General features: G+C 39.7%; 1 protein-coding gene across 8 annotated transcripts in view; it reads left to right on the top strand.

The window, feature by feature from the left end:
- The window catches only part of KLF12 (KLF transcription factor 12), a 442,889-nt gene extending 428,985 nt beyond the window's left edge, over nt 1-13,904 (top strand). For all 8 annotated transcript variants that reach the window (XM_047859514.1, XM_047859507.1, XM_047859563.1 and 5 more), the window contains one exon: nt 4,096-13,904. In XM_047859514.1, the coding sequence (XP_047715470.1) occupies nt 4,096-4,277 (182 nt within the window). In that variant the 3' untranslated portion in view covers nt 4,278-13,904. The remainder of the gene's footprint in view (nt 1-4,095) is intronic.
- Nucleotides 13,905-20,506: the final 6,602 nt, after the last annotated feature.

The following is a 20,506-nucleotide window of genomic DNA, read 5'->3' as shown; positions in this document are numbered from 1 at the left end:
AGAAATTTTCAAGAAAAAACTCACTTATTGCTCAGACAATTAAGTTTACTATTTTCTGATACACTTTCTCCCTCCCCACTGCCGAGTAGAGAAGGTTTGCATTCTTCATTATATGCCTTCATTCATCACCTAGCCCTTAAGAACTTAAAAACTTTTATCATTTTCATTGGTTTTATTCAAGAGTAGGGACATGTCTGCCTCTTGTATTTTTGAGACCTTTTCCTTGACTTCCTTTTTCTTTTTGAGATATAATTGGCATACAATATTAAACCAGTTTCAGGTATACAACATGATTCGATATTTGTATATGTTGTGAAGGTATCACTACGGTAAGTGTAGTTAACATCTATCAATGCAGAGATACAGATGGTTTTTTTGCATGACAAGAACTTTTCATTAAGATCTACTCTCGTAGCAACTTTGAAATACATAATACAGTATTCTAACTACAGTCACCTGCTGTTCCATTACATCCCCATGATGTATTTTTTCTATAACTGGACATTTGTGCCTTTTGACTCACTGCACCCATTTCACCCAGCCTTGTCTTTCATGATCACTGATTGTGCTTTGATTCCACCTCACAGAATACTTCTCAGATTTTGCACAAAGTTTTCCTGCTCCAAGTCTGTGGGCTCAGAGAAATCCTTGCTACCAGTTACTGCCTTCCCCAGTTATTTTAGGCCCCACCCCCTAAAATAGCCATGTCAGGAACGATGCCAAACAGCTAAGCTACTTTCTGATCCTTCCCTATCAGTGTTCTCTCCCCCAGACTCAGTAGCTAGTGATAGAAACTCATCATGGTTCACAATGGCCTTGTAAGACGACTGTAGTGAAAGGGATTGGAGAGGAGCCTCCATCATCATGTAGAATCACTGTTCTACACTGTAGAATCTCTGTAAAGTTTACAGAGACATGCCTGACCCTACCCCATCCTGACTCTCATAGGAAGACCCTCCTCATTTTTTAATGAGCAGAAAAGACCCTAAAGATATTTGTAAAACTCAGATTGGATTGGGTGAGCCTTTTCAGAGAGTCACTCAGTCCAGAACTCTCAGAGTATGTGGTGTGAAATATCATGTGTTTATTACTGAGTGTGCTGTTAGAATTTTAGTTGGGGTCCTTAACAGAGAGTAAGTGATTATTCTATAGCCAAAATAGTCCCTCACCCACCCATCCCAAATTAACAGTGTGTATTATATACCCCAAGTCAGTAAGTTAATGTAATCAGGAAGCCTACGCAAAGTTCAGGTGCCTTCCTAACATCAAGGATCAGTAAACTTTGTGTAGAGGGCCAGATAGTAAATATTCTAAGCATTTCAGGCCTAGATGCTTTATTACATTATTCTCTCTTGCAGTGCTCAATTCTGCCATCACTGGAAGACAGCCATAACCAATATGTAGACAAATGAACATGATTTGTGTTCCAATAAAAACTTATTTATGGACACTAAAATTTGAATTCCATGTAATTTTCATGTGCCATGAAATAGTGCTCTTGATTTTTTTCAACCACGTACAAGTGTAAAAACCATTGTAAGCTCAAAGTTTGCACAAAATACAGGCCAAAGACCGGATTTAGCCGGGGAACCACTGTTTACCACTGTTTACCACTGTTACCCTCTGCTATAGATTTTCAAGTGTAAAGGACATAAATGCCATAATTCAACAGCCAAAATGAAAGTAAAAGTAAGACTATTATAACTGTGAGGAAGAAATTAGAGAATATGAAGTGCCTACTTTGGAGGTGCAAGAAGTCCAGAGAGCACCTGAGACAAGAAAGTGTCCCCAAGGCAGGCCATCCAAACCTCTAACATCCCTCCTGAGATGAAATTAGAAGCCCCTGTGTCCTCCTTGCCTCTGCTTATTTTCCAGGCTCATCCCAGCTGTGGGCCCTCTTCCCCTCACTCCATCTGGAACGGCAAGGGGAGTCGGACACACATGACCCTTCTCCATCCATCCTTCAATTTAGAAAACGCTGTCTTCTTTCCTTCATAACTTTACACTCTCTGTGGTTGGTTCCTGGTGACACAGGAGAAAGCTAAGAAATGCCTGTTGGTCACTGAGTCCGCTAGCTGAGCTCAGTGCCCCAAAGATGGATGTGTTTTTGAAGACATGATTTATATCAAGCCCAGCTCCTTATCACCCATGCTCGTGATATAAACGTCACAAACGTCTAGGGATGGCATGTAAATAAAAGCATGTTAACAGTTGCCAGTGATATACTATGGAGGAGACACTCAATCTTTTCCACTTAGGGGTTTTGCTGATTTTTATTATTATTTTAATTTCTGTTCAACTTTGGTCAATAGACACCTGCAAATGAAGATTTTTCTCTCTGTAGGACATCCAGAATGTGTCAGAGGGTAAGGTTTTGGGTTAATCCACTCAGTAGGCTTCTACTTGAAAGGAGTTCTTTCAGAACAACCTGGAGCTTTCTGTGGCCCACAATTAGAGCATCAGCATTTCTAGATTTAATGGGTCTGTGCCGTTCACTCACTTCTGAAAGGATCTCCTGATCCTGAAAGGGCCCATAGGGATAGCATTTACTTCAGGGTTGAGTAAAAAATGTTGGGTCCAGTTCAGGCTAGTTCTCCCATGTTGGTGTCCCTTGTACTCTCGTGTACAGAGCCTTATAGTTCTGTGTGTGTGTGAGTGTGTGTGTGTGTGTGTGTGTGTGGCAGTTTTGTTGATTCATTCAAGAACTTGTCTGATATTTATTCTATCCTTTACCCCAAGGATACTGAAATGGTAGCGGCCTGGTCCTTGACCTCCACGTATTCAGAAACTGGTTGAGGAAAAGGCACCTAAATAAAATCTTTATGATACCTTGTGATAGATGATATAATAGAAGTAAGAAATGAATAATTTGGGAGTTCCTGAGAAAGTAGAACCAACTTTGAGGATGTGACAAAGTTTACATGGGAAAAGAATTCTACATTCCACTGTAACATAGTGAAAAGGGCTGGATTTGGAACCAAATGCTTCTTTTTTTCCGACACTGGGCAAGTTACTTTACTGCATTGAGCCTCAGTTTTCTCATCTGTAAGGTGGGGTTAGTAATACTCACTTTGCATAGGAATCAGCCAAAAACCCTTCCCTGTCGTAGGTCCTTTTCACCAAACAGTGTGTGTGGCCAGGAATTCTGTTGACTATTGGATGGAAGGAACAGAAGGAGAGATCACTTTTTGTGGGGTTGCATGGGGACAGGGCATCCATTCTGAGTGAGAGCCAGGAAAAAACACACCTGGGTCAACCATTGTCTCTCTCCCCCTGGGAGTTCGTTTGGACAATGGGTAGTGTATCTTTTCCCAGCAAAGCCTTTGCATATTTTACTGTTCTTACAAGTTGACTGAAGGACCTGGTCAAATTACATACTTCTTCAGACTGCTTTTCACCATGAGTTTCAACACTAAAACCAACTTGATGATTCCTCAGGGCTCGCTGTAATTAAATCACTGAAAAGAGTATTTAAACTTTACACTCTTAGCTATCTAGGATTCCTTTCCAGTAGACAAGCAAAAAGTAGATGGTTTATGAACGATAGGTACTTCATACCTAATTTCTGGGGAGTGGTGGAGTGCTTTACCTTTTAATGAGACTCTGCTTATTCTCAGTGACTGATAAATGGACATTGTGTCCTGAAACAGCTTTAAACCATCCAAGTGGTATACATTTTGGGAGGAGTATTGAAACAAAACCTAACTAATTACCCTTTATAATTCTTTGTGAGTCCCAGCATTAGAGCCCAATCAACCCTAAGTAGAGACCTAAAATGCCTCTTTAGTCACCCAGTCGAGATGATATCCAGTAGTGATCAGTTTACGCCTTTCCGTATTTTGACCGGAAAGTAACTCCCCGGTAATTGAGGGTGCAAGCGTTAACTAAGTCTGCCAGATGTCCCAACAGGAGAGACGGGATTGAAACCCCCACCTGGCTGACCCCAGACCCGCTGGCAGGATGGTAAGGTTTCCAGACAGAAAGGTTACCAGGTGGAAAATCCCCTGAGAGCCGCAGTTGCCCCACCCCTAGTGCTGGCTTGGTTGTTATGGAAAAGTGATGGAGCACCAAAGCGTGTGTCCCTTTTTCTTCCAGGAGAGAAACCCTACAAGTGCACCTGGGAAGGCTGCACCTGGAAGTTCGCGCGCTCGGACGAACTGACAAGGCATTACCGCAAACACACGGGAGTGAAGCCATTCAAGTGCGCGGACTGTGATCGCAGCTTTTCCCGGTCAGATCATTTGGCACTGCACCGCCGGAGGCACATGCTGGTGTGAGGAATGCTACCCGTCCAGCTGAGCGTAAGAGCTGGATCTCTTAGCGGCACCCAATTCAGCAGGGCTGAATCCCCTTCACAGTGTTAACACAAAAGGGCATCACCATCCCACGATGTCTGAAACCAGAGCAGGAAAAAGAAGTAACACTTCTCCTTTCGGTCTGAAGGTAACCCCCATCACGACTACACCAGAAACGTCTTCTCGCTGGCCTGGGAGATCCGTGACACAAATGCTGAAGAGACAGGCATTGTTTCCCGTGCTGTGTACTCTGCCATTTCAAGATGTTTGTAGCTTGTACGTTTTCTGAGCTGTCAGACGTTTTGTTATCGATACCGTAAAGGTCGTCTACCACAAATTGATGGCTAGCGCAAGACCTTTTAAATTTGGATTCTTCTCCCATCATCCCACCCCTTACCCTCTTTTTACTGAAATTTTAGTTACTGTCTCAGTAAGATAGAACACACATCCAATCTGTTACCAGCAAGCAGCATGAAAGTAGAGAAGAAGCAGCCTGTTGGAGAGGTTCCATTACCTGAAAATAAAGGGGCGCTCAGGCAGCCCTTTGCAATAGTGATGACGGCAACTAGATATCACCCGCAACTTGTCATTCTGCCATGCCCTGAAGAAAACCAACATTGAATCTCTCATTTGTTTGTCGTTGATTGTTTTTGTTTTGTTTTGATTCTGTTTTGTTCATCTGTTCGAGCAGAGGGGCAGCGACATTTCAGTTGGAGCCTAGTCTCGGTGTCTGCCCTGGCATGGACTGGCACAGAGGTGTTCTGTAGTTGAATAGGAAGAGCCTGTCTAAAAAACTACTGCCCCACTTCAAATTGCAGTGTTCTGTCACCTAGGCATCATCTCTTCCTGCCCCTAGTATTTGATTACAAGGAATCAGGGGGAAAAAAAAAACCAACAAACTTTCTTAGACACACTGGCACCAAGGTAAGAGGTGGGGCTGCTCGGGCAAAGTCAGTGAACATGAAAAATCAGACAAAGCAGAGATGGAATAATGCGCCTCTTGAGGAGAAAAGCAATAATGAATAAAAGGACTTTCCTACAATAACTTCACTGAGGACTCACGTTACCAATTTTCATACTTACTAAAGGGATTGTAAAAAACACCCTAGCATTTTAGATGTCTTGGTTACATTTAGAGCCCTGAGGTAATCTTTCTGCTGTTTGTTGTCCTGCTTGGTTGAGTACCACAACTAAAGATTATGCTCCCCTTTTCTTGTTTGAAAACAGTTATTTGGTGACGAGAAAGGCCAAGGAGGCATAGCAGGGAGTTAACCCTTGGGTTAATGGGTCAGTTCTCCTTGGAACCGAGTCAGTGGAAAGGGAGCGCTCCCCGAGGAAAGCCTGACATGGTGCTAGTTTCCTCACTTGGAGAGCCAAGGCCAAGTGACTCTCCAATAGGTTCTTCTATATAGACTTCATTTTCTAAACTGTATCGGAACCCAGGGGTTCTGCGCTGGCATCTACAGGGATGTTGAACCCACTCATCCTGTGCTGAGGGTGAGAGGAAGGAGATGATCATCCCGTCAGCCCCCTAAACTCACGAGCCTTTCTTGCAGCTAGCAAAGTACACAGGAAACAAAGCAATACATCACCAACAAGCATTCTTTCAGAAAAATTACCGTGTTTTGTTTCTCCACTAAAAGCTGGGTTGGTTTTTTTTTTTTTTTTTTTTTTTCAGCTTTATGTGGCTAAGGGGCTTGGTGAAGTTTTTTTGTTATTGTTGTTGTTGTTGTTGTTGTTAAGATTTTTTATAGCTTAGATATAAAAGGTTGCCAGCATAGGCCTTTGCAATATATTTTAATCACCAACACTTGATTTGGGGAATTGCACAAATTAACCTCACAATATTCCTAGCTCATGTTTAAATGTTTGAACATTCTGAAATAATTTCCGGTTGTAGAACTATCCTTTTGGGGATCCTCTTCTTACTCAGAGAAACTTTAATGATGAAGCAAGAACTATAAACATTGAAACAAGGGCAATTCGTGTTGGATGGTATTAAAAGGAATTTGTTTTAAATGTTCAAGCAACAGCATAATGATTTTCAGGTCAAATTCTGTCTTCAAAAATACGTGCTCTGCATTTTCTGCCAGGTCTGAAAAATTCATCAGGCACTTTCCTTCGAACAAGGGCTGCGATTCTGTTGATAAACAGCTCCTTTTGCTACACAATCTTACTGCCCACCAAGCACTGGGTTTTTTGGTTGTTGTTTTTTGGGTTTTTTTGTTTTTTTTCTCCTCTTTCGTTCTTTTTTTTTTTTTCTTTTTTACCAACTGGAAAGTTGTTTGTTTTTTTTTTTGTTTTTGTTTTTGTTTTTGTTTTTATCCGTACTGTATACAATTCCTACTTCTCATTGCTTGTGACCATTTTGGATAGAAAAAGGTTTCTTGCTACACAGCGGCGTTGGTTACTGGTCAGTGGCAAAGAACACAGAGAGTGGCCAGCATGGCCTGTGATGTCCTCACTGCCGGTCCTAGAACCTGGTTGGCTGTCAGTAGGTGAATCGTCCAGGCGCAGTGTAGACTTGATTTCACTCTGCCTACTCTCATAAGAGGGGCAATCTTTTCTCTGCGGAGAGATGTCTTGAGAGTGTTACAAGTAGAAATGGTTTTTAGAATTTGTAGAACTGACAGGCAGTGGGAGCTTCCTGAGTGACAGCTTGACTTAAATTTAGCACAGAACTAAATGAGCTGCTCCTCTCTGATCACATCGGAAAGGTTCAGGGAAGTGAGCTTTTTCTCCACCCTCTGAAAGTAGAAACCAGACTGAGATGGAGATGGTAAGTTAACTGATAAAACCTGTCAGCATTATGACATTTCCCCCTTTCGACATAATCGATACTTCTAAAGAGAGATCCGAGCACAAGCAGTGAGTGAGTTGCTGATCTCCCCCTCAGGACGGAAACTTACTTGGGGCTCATCCCGGGACATAGCAAATTCTTCCTGGTGAGTTTCCTACCAGTGTTTCCCCATGGAAAGGAAAGTGATTTGGGAGAGAAGGAATTGGATTTTTAAGTAGGAATATCTTCAGGCATGGAAAAGCCTCCTCCATTTCATCTATATCCATTCTAGCCTCTTTTAAAAAGCACAGTAGTAGACGATGAGCAACAGACAAGGGGCAGAATCCAAAGGATTTGTCAGTTGCCTAACTAGAAGCATTCTTTGGTTTTAAATTTGGAGCTGTTCAGTTTGCAGTTGGACACATGTGCGTGTTTGAGAACTACACAGACAGCTGGAGTGGCTTGAGGAGCTGTAGTAGACTTGACTGTCATCTCTTTGTGGTGTAGAGATGGGAGCTCAAGAGACTTAACATTATTTGAAAGAGTTACAAGTTACTCGGAGGTTTTAATAGATGCCCTCCCCATATTCTGATCATAAGTTGTTAGGAAAAAGATTCACGCTTCCCTATCCACCTCCAGCCCCATCCTGTCAATTATGTGTGGACTCTGAGAAGCCTGCTTGATAACTTGTCTTAAGTTGTATTAAGACATGTAGACGAAAATCCCTAATGGCTTTCCCATAAAGAATGTACTACTGCCTGGCATCACTTCGACAAAACACTATAGGACATTGATTTGCAAAAGCAGTTGACAATAACACAAACTGCATTTTTAAAAAGAGCACTTTTTATTCACTTTAAGTGGAAAATAGGAGGAGAAATTGTGAGGTGGGGAGAAAACCTTACAAAATGCTACAGTGTTTACAAATGCCAGTACTAGGGGATGAGAAAGGCCATTCTCACTCTGGTTGAAATTTGGAACAGCTTATACAAAGATGGTGTTCATTTTTATACAGCTTTTTTTAAAACTTCAAACTTTGCCATTTCTGTTTTAAACGTAAATCTAATTCTGCACTTTGAAATCAGTTCATTAGAATAACATGTATATGGATAAAGATGCAGTATTCCTTATTCTGTACGTTATTTATTTATACTTACCAAAGCTGCAAATGAATAAATCTGGTGAGGTGAGGCCTTCAAATGTATTCCTACGCCTTTGTTATGTGGTTATGACTGCTAAGAAATGTAGCCATGATGTTGTTAGAAAGGTGTCTTAACATTTATAGCGAGGACTGACAGAATTTAAGCAGTGTTAAGAACACCAGCACCCATAATACACTGAGCTATAGTCTTCATGTAAGGGACTGAATGAGAGAGAACTCTCATGCGTCCTTTTGGGCCCAGGAAGCCTTAATCCTCATACCGCATAGTCCCGTCTCAGATTTTGCTCTGTACTCACGCCTGTAAATCTAGGAGGTTCTATGTATTCTGTAACTTCGTTGACCAAATCTCTTCCTTCAGTTTTTCTGAGGTAGTGCATCTCATTCAAAAATCTTTCCATTCAATATGCTTTTGTTCTGAAAAGGGGTTTGGTAAGTCACGTCTTCCATACTACATTTCTACTTACCCCCACACTGCCTTCTTCCACTTACCTGTACAGGCACCCCCACCACATACACACCTGTATATGCAGCAGCCAGTGGGCTCGTAAATATCAACAAAGAACTTTTTTAAAAGAATGAATTTGTAATAATCCATGCTGTCTAGAAATGTAAGTTATTTACCTTATTAGGGAATCAGCTTATAATGCTATGTATGACTTTGCCTGCATTTTATAGTTAAGAAGTGTACATAAAAATTAAAAATGCTATATTTTCACAGTTTCATTATAGAGTAATGTCTGTTTAGCGACCCATGTCCATTGGTACTTTAAATATGCTGAATACTGTGCAGTTGCAATAGAAATTCAGATTTTCGTAAGAAAATGACATAGGATACTGCATCTTTAAAAAAAAATAGAGTGAAAATATTTTGCTGTATTCGTAAACGTATGTGATAGTGGAAAAGTATTTTCAAACTCACAAATTTTACAGAGGTTGTAAATAGTTTGATGAAGTATGTTGGGAAAAAAGAGCTTCTAGTTTTCATCACAATAAAAAAAAAGAAACTTGTTCAGATATGCCTTGTATATCGTACAATTAGCAATATTGCCATGGGAACTGTGTTCCACTGTGTCAGAGCACATTCTTTGTGCTCTGACCAAATGGAGTGGTCACTTGTCTCAATTTAGCCAGGACGGTTTAAAACACAGTGAAGTCATTTTAAGTTGCAGACAACTGATTCCAAATTCAAAATGTCTTTGCCTGAAGAGGAGAAAATAGCCGCATAGGATTTTACTTGTGCTAAAGAGAAGCATCTAGCAATTATTCTCTTTTCTCAATTATCTTCCTCCTCAGTGAACTAGTTTTTGATACCAAACAAAAAGCAAAAAAGCAAAACAACTATAAGGTGTTGGTTGATTCTTGTTTAATTCCAGAGGGAATGAATACTTTTAAGAGTAGCTACATGTTGACAAGATGAAGTGCTATGGATATGGCCACATGTTCAACGAATCTGTACTGGCAACAGGAATAAGCTAATGCCCATTTTCAGAAATGAATTAAAAGCTGAAAGTGCCTGTCAATAGACATTATGACCAATGAGATATTCCTATGCTTTTACACAGCAATAATTCTTCATTAGACCGGGTCTTTCCTCCACATTTGGGAAACACATGCACACACACACACACACACAGAATAAATATATGCACATCGTAAATTGAACAGGTTCTAACACCCACGAAAATTCTTTTGTGATTTTTAAATATACCCAATCTTGTTTTACGCTAGTATTTATTAATTTAATCTTACAGAATGTAAGAATGCAAATCTGAACATTAAGGTTATCTTCAACATACACTCTGGAATATGGCAATTATAATCTTAAGGTAAAAACTTCACTGATTTGCCCCAAACTTGCAAAGCACTGTGTGTAGCTCAAAAGGTTTTGCTCAGTTAACAAAAGTCAAATTATGTAGAGCAAAACACTGGAGATACTTGTTTGTTTTACTTTATTTTGTCGACTAATATCAAATGCACAAATTCATCTTTACATTTCTTCATTTTCTTTTTCCCTAGTATTTTCTGTTATCCTACAGGAACCATTTTGGAATGAATATCGACACAATCATTTCTCTCTAAAAAAGTCTACTGAAGACTGCTGACAGTAAGCCTAGCTTTGACCAAGGTTTGCAGTTAGTCCTGGAAATTACCAATTTACATTCAGAACTTGCCTACTTTTTCCTGTAATTATTTTACTGCTAGAAGTGGAGTCATGAATAGAAATATACAATGAGATTATACGAATAGACAAGAGCCCTGGAAATTCTCCAGCCTTACCATCTCAGAGCACAAATCCACCCAAACAAGCTATTGAGGGCTATCAGCAAAATTATACTCTTTCAGAGCCAAACATTTGGTAGGAGCAATTTTAAAAAATATAACTGTGATTAAACACTCAGGCTTTAGACAGTGAAGGCTACCACGATGGACAGTGGTCTACATATTTCTCCAGAACCAGACCACAGGCCTAGAAAACCATTCACTATTTCCTTCTCTAAGTTACAGAAAGAACAAAAAGGAGAAGGAAATGTGCCAGGATAGGGTGTAAAAGAACCAATCAAGTGTCCAAGGAAAGCTGCTGGGTTCTGAAATCTCGCTGAAGTCAAATCTTCTAACTGGGCTGTTTGCTACAAGTTGTCTCAAAGTACTGAATGAAGTTGAAAGGTCAAAAATTCAGCAAACCGTGGAAACAACAGCTGTCCTTTACTAAACCCTTACTATCCACCAAGCATTCTACTAGGCAGTTTTTGGACACGTTGCCTCTATTCCGTAAACAGGTCTACATTTTATAGTTGGGCAAATGGGGCACAGAGAGTGGCTGAGTCATTTGCAAACACAGAAATAGTGAACAGCAGAGTGAGAATGTGAAGCTACCTGTCTCTAGTCTGAAGGCCGTGTTCTTCCGACTGCACCACACTGCAGGTGGCTTCCCTGCAGCCAAGTTTTCATATTTCTAACTCTGAAGTAGTTTTATGGCTGGGTAGTCCTATTTTCCAAGTAAGATATAGCACATGGTATGACAGTGGTACCTAATATCTGAAATCAGGCTTCTCCTGGGAAGTCCTGCATTAGGGATCATTATAAACAAACAGCAATGATCAGCTGTCTCCCTGAATTTGTCACTTTCCTCTGAAATGTTTGGCCTAGAGATCCCAAATCCTGAAAACTCTCCCCTACTTGGTAGCATTTTAGCCAGAGTGGGCTTTCTCAAGTCTATGTATTTATTTGTAGGTTTAGTAAAAGCCTTTCCACCTGTAGACCTTCTAGAATCTGCTTAAATTGCTTTTGAAATGTACACATCCATAGAACTCGTGAATATCAGCCCACTCTTGGTAGTTGTTAACGGGGCGGCAATCACAAACATTCAGATGACAAGCAAGGAGAGAGAACGAATAGTTCCTTTTCAGATTTCTCACCTGAAAGTACCACCTTGGAATGTTTTAAATAATCTTATGAATAATTTGTTTATGGTATTGTTAGTTTAATTGAATTTTATGTGAGAAGCTGTCCAACATCAGAGAAATCAACCGCCACCCCTTTTCTGTGTAGAACAAGGTCTTTGACAGTATTGATCCATGGAAGCACTAATGGGCTTAGAAAACATTAAGAGAATGTCATTTCTCATGGTGTTTCTTTTTTCTGAAAATGAATCCCCTGAATTATGATCTTTCTCCCTGTTACTTGGCTGAGGGAAGAGATAAAACCTGTATAAACAAATTCCCTTCCGTGCTGAAAGCAAGTGTTCTGTGTGCACAAGCCACTGCGGGAAGGGGCTCTCTTCTCCGTTAATTGGGTTTCACAAGCAACAATTTCTCAACAACAAAACCACAACTTTAAGTGAGTTGAAAAGAGATGAATAGTGGTAATAGTCACATCGGTACTTTTTTTTTCTTTCTTTCTGGGTTTCATCTCTAGAAATTTTAGATGTTTGGGACAATAGAGTCTGCCCTTTGTGCAAAGCAAGAACCAGACTCTGTGAATTATATCTTGCTTTTACCAAAGCAGGCCTACCAAGACGTTCACAGAGATTCATTTTTGGTGAAAAATGAGGGTGCATAGGAGGGTAGAATTTGGGTCACATTCTAGTAAAAGTGCTCAGGTAATCAAAAAGTAAGACATTTTAGGGACACACCGACATCTTCCCCTTGCTAATTTCGTGCTCCAAAGATACAGTGTAAAACCTTATAGAAAATGCTTTCTCCCTACTTGTGTTTCTAGTTTTCCTATGGCAGAGTTTTTTAATTACATCCAGACTGCAATATATATTTTGTTCCTCAGGCTTCATCATGTTGGATGGGTATTGTTGAACTGGGGCACTGGTGCCTATATTCAAGGCTCTTTCCTATCAACTTGTGTGTCCACAATTTGTTGTGTTTAAAAATTCATTTTAAAAAAATCACCATCCCCCCGCCCCCGACCCCTCGCAGAACGGTAGTTGTATTGTTTTGTCCATGTCTATGTGGGACACGTTGCATCCCATGGCAAACCAACTCTCTGTGGATGTGAGATAACTACTTACAAAACCAGCTTGAAAACATCGTCTTATGTATTATGTCATCCTGCATCATAATGCAATTATGTGTATCATAACATGCTCATTTTAAAAAAGAGAAACCAGCAAATTCATGTTTGTCCATTGAAGAATGTACTCAGAACTTTCCGTGTTGTGAAACGATGAGAACAGACCACCTTTAAGATACCCACCTGCCACTTAAAATGACTTAGTTATAATTAGTAGTAGTCTAGACATTGCTCTTGGTGTGTGGGGGTCAGTTCAAACGTCATATTCTTTTAAATAAATCTCTCGTATTTGAAAAATATATGGGAATAAAGAAAAATATCATCTTTGGCCAAATCAAGCAGGCATCTTTTTCCTTTTCCTTGACACTTAGCTCATTATACATGATGACTGGATCACAAGATCCATCTGTGTAAAAATACAAAAACATCCTTTGGTTTACAAAACAGTTACTCTAGGCTTGAAGCCTCTGAACAGCAAATTGAATAGATGTGCTGCGTCTGACTCACTTTACAGATGTAATTTTACAAAAGACTCTCGGGTCCCTGACCCCAGAGAGTTACAATGCCCAGAGGAGGTCCTACGCATTAAAGGATAAAACCCCCCCAATGATGCTGGCAAGCAAATGTGTTAATTTCTTAAATCTTCATTTGGTTTTCTGTTCAGAGTTTTAATTGCAAATGAATTTATTTCTCCAGCTTATCTAAAGATCTAATTTCCCAATAGTTTCCTCTGCATTTATATACTCTGTAGTGTTTAGGCAACCCCTGTTATAAGTTTATTAATATTATGTAAGTGTTGTTCTTGTATTTATGTATAGTGTATGTATTGTAAATATACTCAGAGCTTTTTTCCTTTTACTGTAAAATGGTGATTTTTTTTTTTTGCCCTATGATAATGTAAAGGGAGACCCTCCTAATGAGCCTCTCTCAGAGGATGATTATTCCAGTCTATTCTCAGAGATTTAAATGAACAAGTGTTATCGTTTTTAATGGTGTCTCAGACATATTCTGTTGGTGCATTGCTTTTCTGTATTCAACTTTCCTATGAATTGAGCTGTGAACCGAAATAGAGTTTAAACCTTTAACTGTATGCATTTGTATAATTATCTGAATGAAGGCATGAAGGTTAAATAAAGCATTTTGTATGGAACAAAACTCCCTAATTATTACTAAGGGTGACTCAGACACTTTGGAAATCATGGTTATTAACCATTCTAATTAAACCTTTGTTATGAAAAGTTTTACCACTTGTGTACAGTGATTTGAAACACAGAACGAGATATACTTGATACTAAAAAATGAACAGGGTTTTTATCTCATAACAACCGGCACCCAAAGAAGGATTCCTAACAATATTTTACTGAATATAAAATTAAAAAGTGGTCCAGGAATATGAAGTGATATGGAAAAAAAAAATGCATCTTTCCGAGCCTAGAATGGACTCTATAATTGAATTCTTTTTTTCAGGTTTTGTGTATCATTTAAGTATAGAAGGATCCACCTGGCACGTGCCAGCAAGTTTATTTCTGTACGTTTTTAAGAAAACTGGATTATGAGGTTTTTGAAAATAAGACCAGTAATGAGAATGTCTTTTGAATAATTGCTAAATTAAGCACTTGAAAAATCTATTTATCCTCCAGCGTAATGTCCTTCAGTTGAAGATCTACTAGGTAAATCCACTCTATGACGAGAATGGTAGTGAATGCTACTGATAATTATATAGAATGGTGATAGATGGTAGGTGGTAATTCAAATAATAATTGAGTACTTCATAGATGCCAGGCAGCATTCTAAGCATCATATCTGTTCCTTTTAATTCATTACAAAAATTCTGAGTTAGGTCCTGTTATTATCCTAATTTTTATAGATAAAAAAGAGTGGCGCTGAGTTTAGGCAATTTTCCCAGTCAGTCTGGTTCCAGAACTGGTGTCCTTAGCCACTAGGGGGTTGTGGGTTAAGAGACTGGAGAAAGGATGGAAGGTGGGGATCAGGGGCTAAGGTGGGAGAGAGAGTTAAGAGCAGTGAATATCAAAAACATTCAACAAATACTTTGATTATGTATGTTCGCACCGATATAAACCCAACAATACTGCCCTTCGTCTCATACTGAGCAAATCATAGGGTAGTTGAATCACTCATAAAAATGAGAGACTAAAATCGTTTGAGGCTTGCTTTATTACAGACAGAAATCCACTTCCAAATGAACGTGGTGTTCTGCAGAATCACTCTGTTCCACTCAAAGATACTGTGGAGAGAGCCACGGGGGTGCACATTCCAGCCATCCCCATCCAAACACGCTTCTTCCTCTTCAGCTGGGAGGCTCAGTGCACTGTGGCTCTGACTTTCCCCAACCTGGCTGTTTCGAGCACTATGAAGGGGGTCCCTCCCAGGGGGGAGTGATTTTCTCTCCCAGTCAGAGCTTTCTTGGTATTGGTGTGGTGATCACAACCCCCAATTTATGAAGGAAATCACTCACTAAAAGATAGCAAGGTATTTGTTTTGAAAACTGAGGCAATAAACCCTAAGTACATTTTTACTAAATTATTTGTGAAGATTTTCGTTATGCCATCTTAGAAATACTTGGTTAAAGCAGAGGCCAATAAATTAAGGAAGTCCGTCTTGTTCTACTCTGGGTGAAGCATGGTAGCAAATTGTAAGGCTGAACTTAATTCATTCAATTACTTCATTTTGGATATGACTTTGTAACAAAATGTAAGTTGGAAATTAATTTTATATGTCTCTGGCCTGATTTTCTGAGAGTGCTCGTTAGGCCACGCAAACAGCCAAACCAGCCCTTTAGCGATGTTTTTTGTTTGTTTTTCAGTTCATCCCAGGAGGCTTTATCATAAAGATAGACCAATGGGACAAACCTCAAGGAATAGATCACATGCTATTGTTTTACTCTCAAGGTAATTTATTTGTTAATATTTCTTTTGCTGAGTGATTCCTGGATACTTCAACAATAGGAGGAATTATATGGGGGCTAGATAATCCTGTAACTTTCTCAATCCTCTCCTTTACTCTGGGTGTTTCATCACAGCTAAGATTTCTAATCTAAATACCGTTGGTGTAGCTGTTTCTTACTCTGTCCAATATAATGACTAGAAAACAACAGCACCAAATGGTTAAAAGTACAAAAATGGCAATGTGGTTAGGATTAGAATACCCTGGGGCTTTATCAAAGAAGAAAACATATTTCAGTGCTAGAACAAAATCATGCTCCCTAAACAATTATTTTAGTCCCAGATGGCCATTGATGGTTTTCATACCATATAGTACATTGTCTTCCCACCAAAGTTGCCTGGTTTCCTTCAACACAATGAGTTCCTTGTACTTGGTTTGAGTGCTGTCTGGATTTAATATATTTCTCTCCCAGCAGTGTAATAAGTATAATTTACGTCACTTCCTGTTTAGTCTGAATTCACCAATGAACGCCCACACAGCTCATACACTTGAGTGATTATCTATCTGAAATAAATTATATTTTCCTTACACAGGAACAACTTTTACACAATCGAAATTCGTGTGTGTGTGTGTGTGTGAGTGTGTGTGTGTGTGTGTTGGAGAGAGAGAAACTCAGCTTTATGAGGCAATGATGGCATCAGCAACATTAGACTTAGCTACACTTTACGTGAATATATTGTAATCCATTACGCTGGAGAGGTTTGCAAGGCACTGCAAGTTTGTGTCATGAGCTACTGTGATATCCAGTGCATAAGAGCTGTCAGACTGTACCAAAGACTCAGGTCAGTTCCAGCGTCTAAAGAGTAGCCTTGCTGCAGCTCCAGACTCCTCTGAACTCTTAAAGCTTGATCAGAGACCAAGTTGTGAGGTAGATGCGGTCATGAGGATTAACATTATTGATCATCCTCAGGGCCCTTTAAGCTGGCATTAGTGTGGCCAGTACATTCTGTTGCTGAACTCGGTAGGGTCTACGGACCCTGCTTCACCTTTCATTGCTGATTTGGAGCCAATACGTTTAGCAGGAATGTGCATAGTCACTTAGGCATTGATGTTGATTCTTTTGTAATCTATCTAATGTTATTATGTGTCTTAAGTAAACCTGTAAGTTATATTTGATATGTCTAAAATATGGCAAATGTTTAGGAAATATCAAGTTTTTTATTCAGCCACTCATGCATGACAAGTCAGTGTTATTATGTTTGCTAGTAATAATTTTTATATGCATAAAATAAGGAAAAACACATAATTGAGTTACTAGTCTGTGTAGGTATTGCTAATTGATACAGGACATAAAAATTGTACCTAAGATATAATCTCTAACCAAAAGTCCTACTAGGGTAGATAAATACAGTTTCTATGGTAGAAAACATAAATGGCTTAGCACCACTGGAACTGGCTAAGGTGTCATGGAGGCCTACAGGTAGAGAGAATAGCCTCTCTAACACAGGTAATGAGCTGGGCCTCCATGTCCCCTGGAAGAGATCCCCAGAATGTATTTAAGGTTTTTTTTTTTAAGGCATAACTCTGTTCACCTTGCATACAGATAGATGCTCAGATTCCTAATTCCACACCAAAGCCCTCCCCAAGATTTCTGTGAACGTTGGGGATGTAACCAGCACTGGGGGAAAAGGAGGCAGGGCTGCTTATATAATCACTATCAACTCTCTCTCTTAGTTTAGGGATCATTTTAAGGTCTGACGTATTTTCTGACCTGTTAGCCTCTTCCTTGATTTACTACACAAATGCACATGTACACATGCACACACACACACACACACGCACACACACAAGTATGTGTAAATTGTATGTTTATTGTTTGCAAGCTGAAGCTTTGTGCCAATTAAATTAGTGGGTCAAGATGAACATTTTCAAAAATGAGGTATAGGATGGAATGGAATAGAATGGGATGGTATAGGGTGGGATGGGATGGGATGGGATGGGATGGAAGAGAAGAGAAAGAAGAGAAGAGAAGAGAAGAGAAGAGAAGAGAAGAGAAGAGAAAGAAGAGAAGAGAAAGAAGAGAAGAGAAGAGAAAGAAGAGAGAAGAGAAGAGAAGAGGAGAGAAGAGGAGAGGAGAGGAGAGTAGAGAAGAGAAGAGAAGAGAAGAGAAGAGACAGCAGAGAAGATGAAGAGTAGCTTTTTTTCAGTTTTGTACACATGGGCATGCATGTAAGGAGGCACAATGTAAAAAGTTAAAGTTGGAAAAGCCTCTGGTTGGCTAGTCTATCTCTCTCCTTTTCTCCTTTTCCCCTGCCCAACATCTCTCCCAAGGCAAATCCCAGCATGTTCATTTCTCATGCTGAGCAGTTTATCCATTGTAATGATTAATTTTGTACGTCAAATTGGCTGGGCCATGGTGCTCAGATATTTAGTCAAACATTATTCAGGATGTTTCTGTGAAGGTAGTTTTTTGGATAAATGTAACATTTAAATAGTGGACTTTGAGTAAAGCAAATTACCCTCCTTAATGTAGATGGTCCTCTTTCAATTGATTGAAGGCCTTAATAAAACAAAGAGTGACTGCCCCTAAGAAGGAATTCTGCCAGTGGATACCTTTGGATTTGAACTGCAACCTTTCCCTGAGTCACTAAGTCTGTAGCCTGCCAGCCCACCCTATGTTAAACTTACCACACCTCTACAATCGTGTGAGTCAAGTCCTTAAATAAATCTCTCTGTCTACAGATAGAGATATAGAGGGTAGAGATAGAGATATAGACACACACACACACACACCCTGTTGGTTTTGTTTCTCAGGAGAATCCTGACTAATGCCTCCTTCTATTTGACTGCTCAGGCTAGGTTTCATCTCCCTGACCTCACAGTCTCACCTTTCTCCCTGGAGGACCAATCAATCAAAATATTTTGCTAAATAAAGGTAGTTCCTTCCTCATGAAAACTCTGCTGTCAGTTGCAGTTTGGAATGGAGATAGTACAGTCACATCATGAGTGATGTGGCTCGTATCAGATAATATGTTTTGCTGCAGTATTTCAACTGGCTTAAATCAATTGATTCCCCAAATTGGAAGACCAAAGGAACCATAATCTTGCCAACATTGATTTATCCCTGAGACTTTTGTCATCCCTGTTCCTTTCGGTAGCTTCTACATCAGACTGGCAGTGAGATGGTTGCAAAAGTCCCAGGCCTCATACACATGTACAGGTGTAATAGAAGGAAACAGAAACTTGCTCCTGGAAGCAGAGAAAGGAAGGAAACCTGTGGCAATCCACTCTTCTTGTTTCATTGGTCCAAATTCAGAAACAAGCACATTCCTGAGCCAATTCTTGGCAAGAAAACTCTTAGAGAAGGCGAGTTCTCTTTTGCTGCACCTTCCCTTCCCTTCCCAGCACCTCCCTTGTGCTGCAGGTGGGGGTCTACTTATCCTGAGAATCATGAGTACCATAAGGGAGTAAAGCAGGTTCAATGTGAGCTGACATTTTTATTCAACTGGGGTTTTTTTGACAATTTACAAACCTACAGAAAAACTCAAAAATAGGACACTGAACATCTGTATACCCTTCAGCCAGATTCCCAGGACCCTGTGTATACACATTTTTTAACTGTTTAAGTGCAAATTGTGGACATCTTTTAGACTTCTCCTCTGAACATTTTACCACCTATTCCTTAAGAACAAGGATATTTTCCCATGGAGGTTGTAAAAATGTCTCAATAGTGCCCTTTACAGATTTTTAGTTTGGGGATCCAGATCCAATGAAGGTTCGCACAATCATTAGCCTTCCCCACTATCCCACACCTTTTTTCCCTATTCATTTTGTTTTTCTTTGTTGGTGTTTATGTTTGTTTAGTTTTTTGTTTGTTTTGATGGTGGTCTTTCATGACTTTGACAGTTTCAAAGCATCTAGGCCAGTTGTTTTGAATGTGTCCTCCAATTTAGATGTGTTTGTTTACTTATGATTAGATTTAGATTAAACATTGTTTACCGGGGACACTACCCAGATAACATAAACTCAGTGCATTGCACAGGAGGGATATGGGGTGCAGGTTTCTCCCATAATTGGTAATGTGAAGTTTTTTCACCATTATAAGATTATTTTATTCTTCTATGTGGATTTAAAAATTTTTTTTTTAATTTACATCCAAATTAGCATATGGTGCAACAGTGATTTCAGGAGTAGATTCCTTAGTACCCCTTACCCAGTTAGCCCTCCCCTCTGCCCACAACCCCTCCAGTAACCCTCAGTTTGTTCTCCATATTTAAGAGTCTCTTATGTTTTGTCCCCCTCCCTGTTTTTATATTATTTTTGCTTCCCTTCCCTTATGTTCATCTGTTCTGTATCTTAAAGTCCTCATATGAGTGAAGTCATATGATATTTGTCTTTCTCTGACTGACTAATTTCACTTAGCATAATACCCTCCAGTTCCATCCACATAGTTGCAAATGGCAAGATTTCATTCTTTTTGATTGCCAAGTAATACTCCATTGTATATATATCCCACATCTTCTTTATCCATTCATCCATTGATGGACTTTTGGGCTCTTTCCATACTTTGGCTATTGTTGATAGTGCTGCTATAAACATGGGGGTGCATGTGTCCCTTTGAAACAGCAAACCTGTATCCCTTGGATAAATGCCTAGTAGTGCAATTGCTGGGTCATAGGGTAGTTCTATTTTTAGTTTTTATATTTTTAGTTTTATATTTTTGGTTTTATATCCTGCAACTTTCCTGAATCTCTATACTGTTTTCCAGAGTGGCTGCACCAGCTTGCATTCCCACCAACAATGCAAAAGAGATCCTCTTTATCTGCATCCTCGCCAAGATCTGTC

The sequence above is a fragment of the Prionailurus viverrinus genome, chromosome A1, assembly GCF_022837055.1.
Source record: "Prionailurus viverrinus isolate Anna chromosome A1, UM_Priviv_1.0, whole genome shotgun sequence".
In the NCBI taxonomy this organism is placed as follows: domain Eukaryota; kingdom Metazoa; phylum Chordata; class Mammalia; order Carnivora; family Felidae; genus Prionailurus; species Prionailurus viverrinus.
This window is presented reverse-complemented; position numbering and strand designations above follow the sequence as displayed.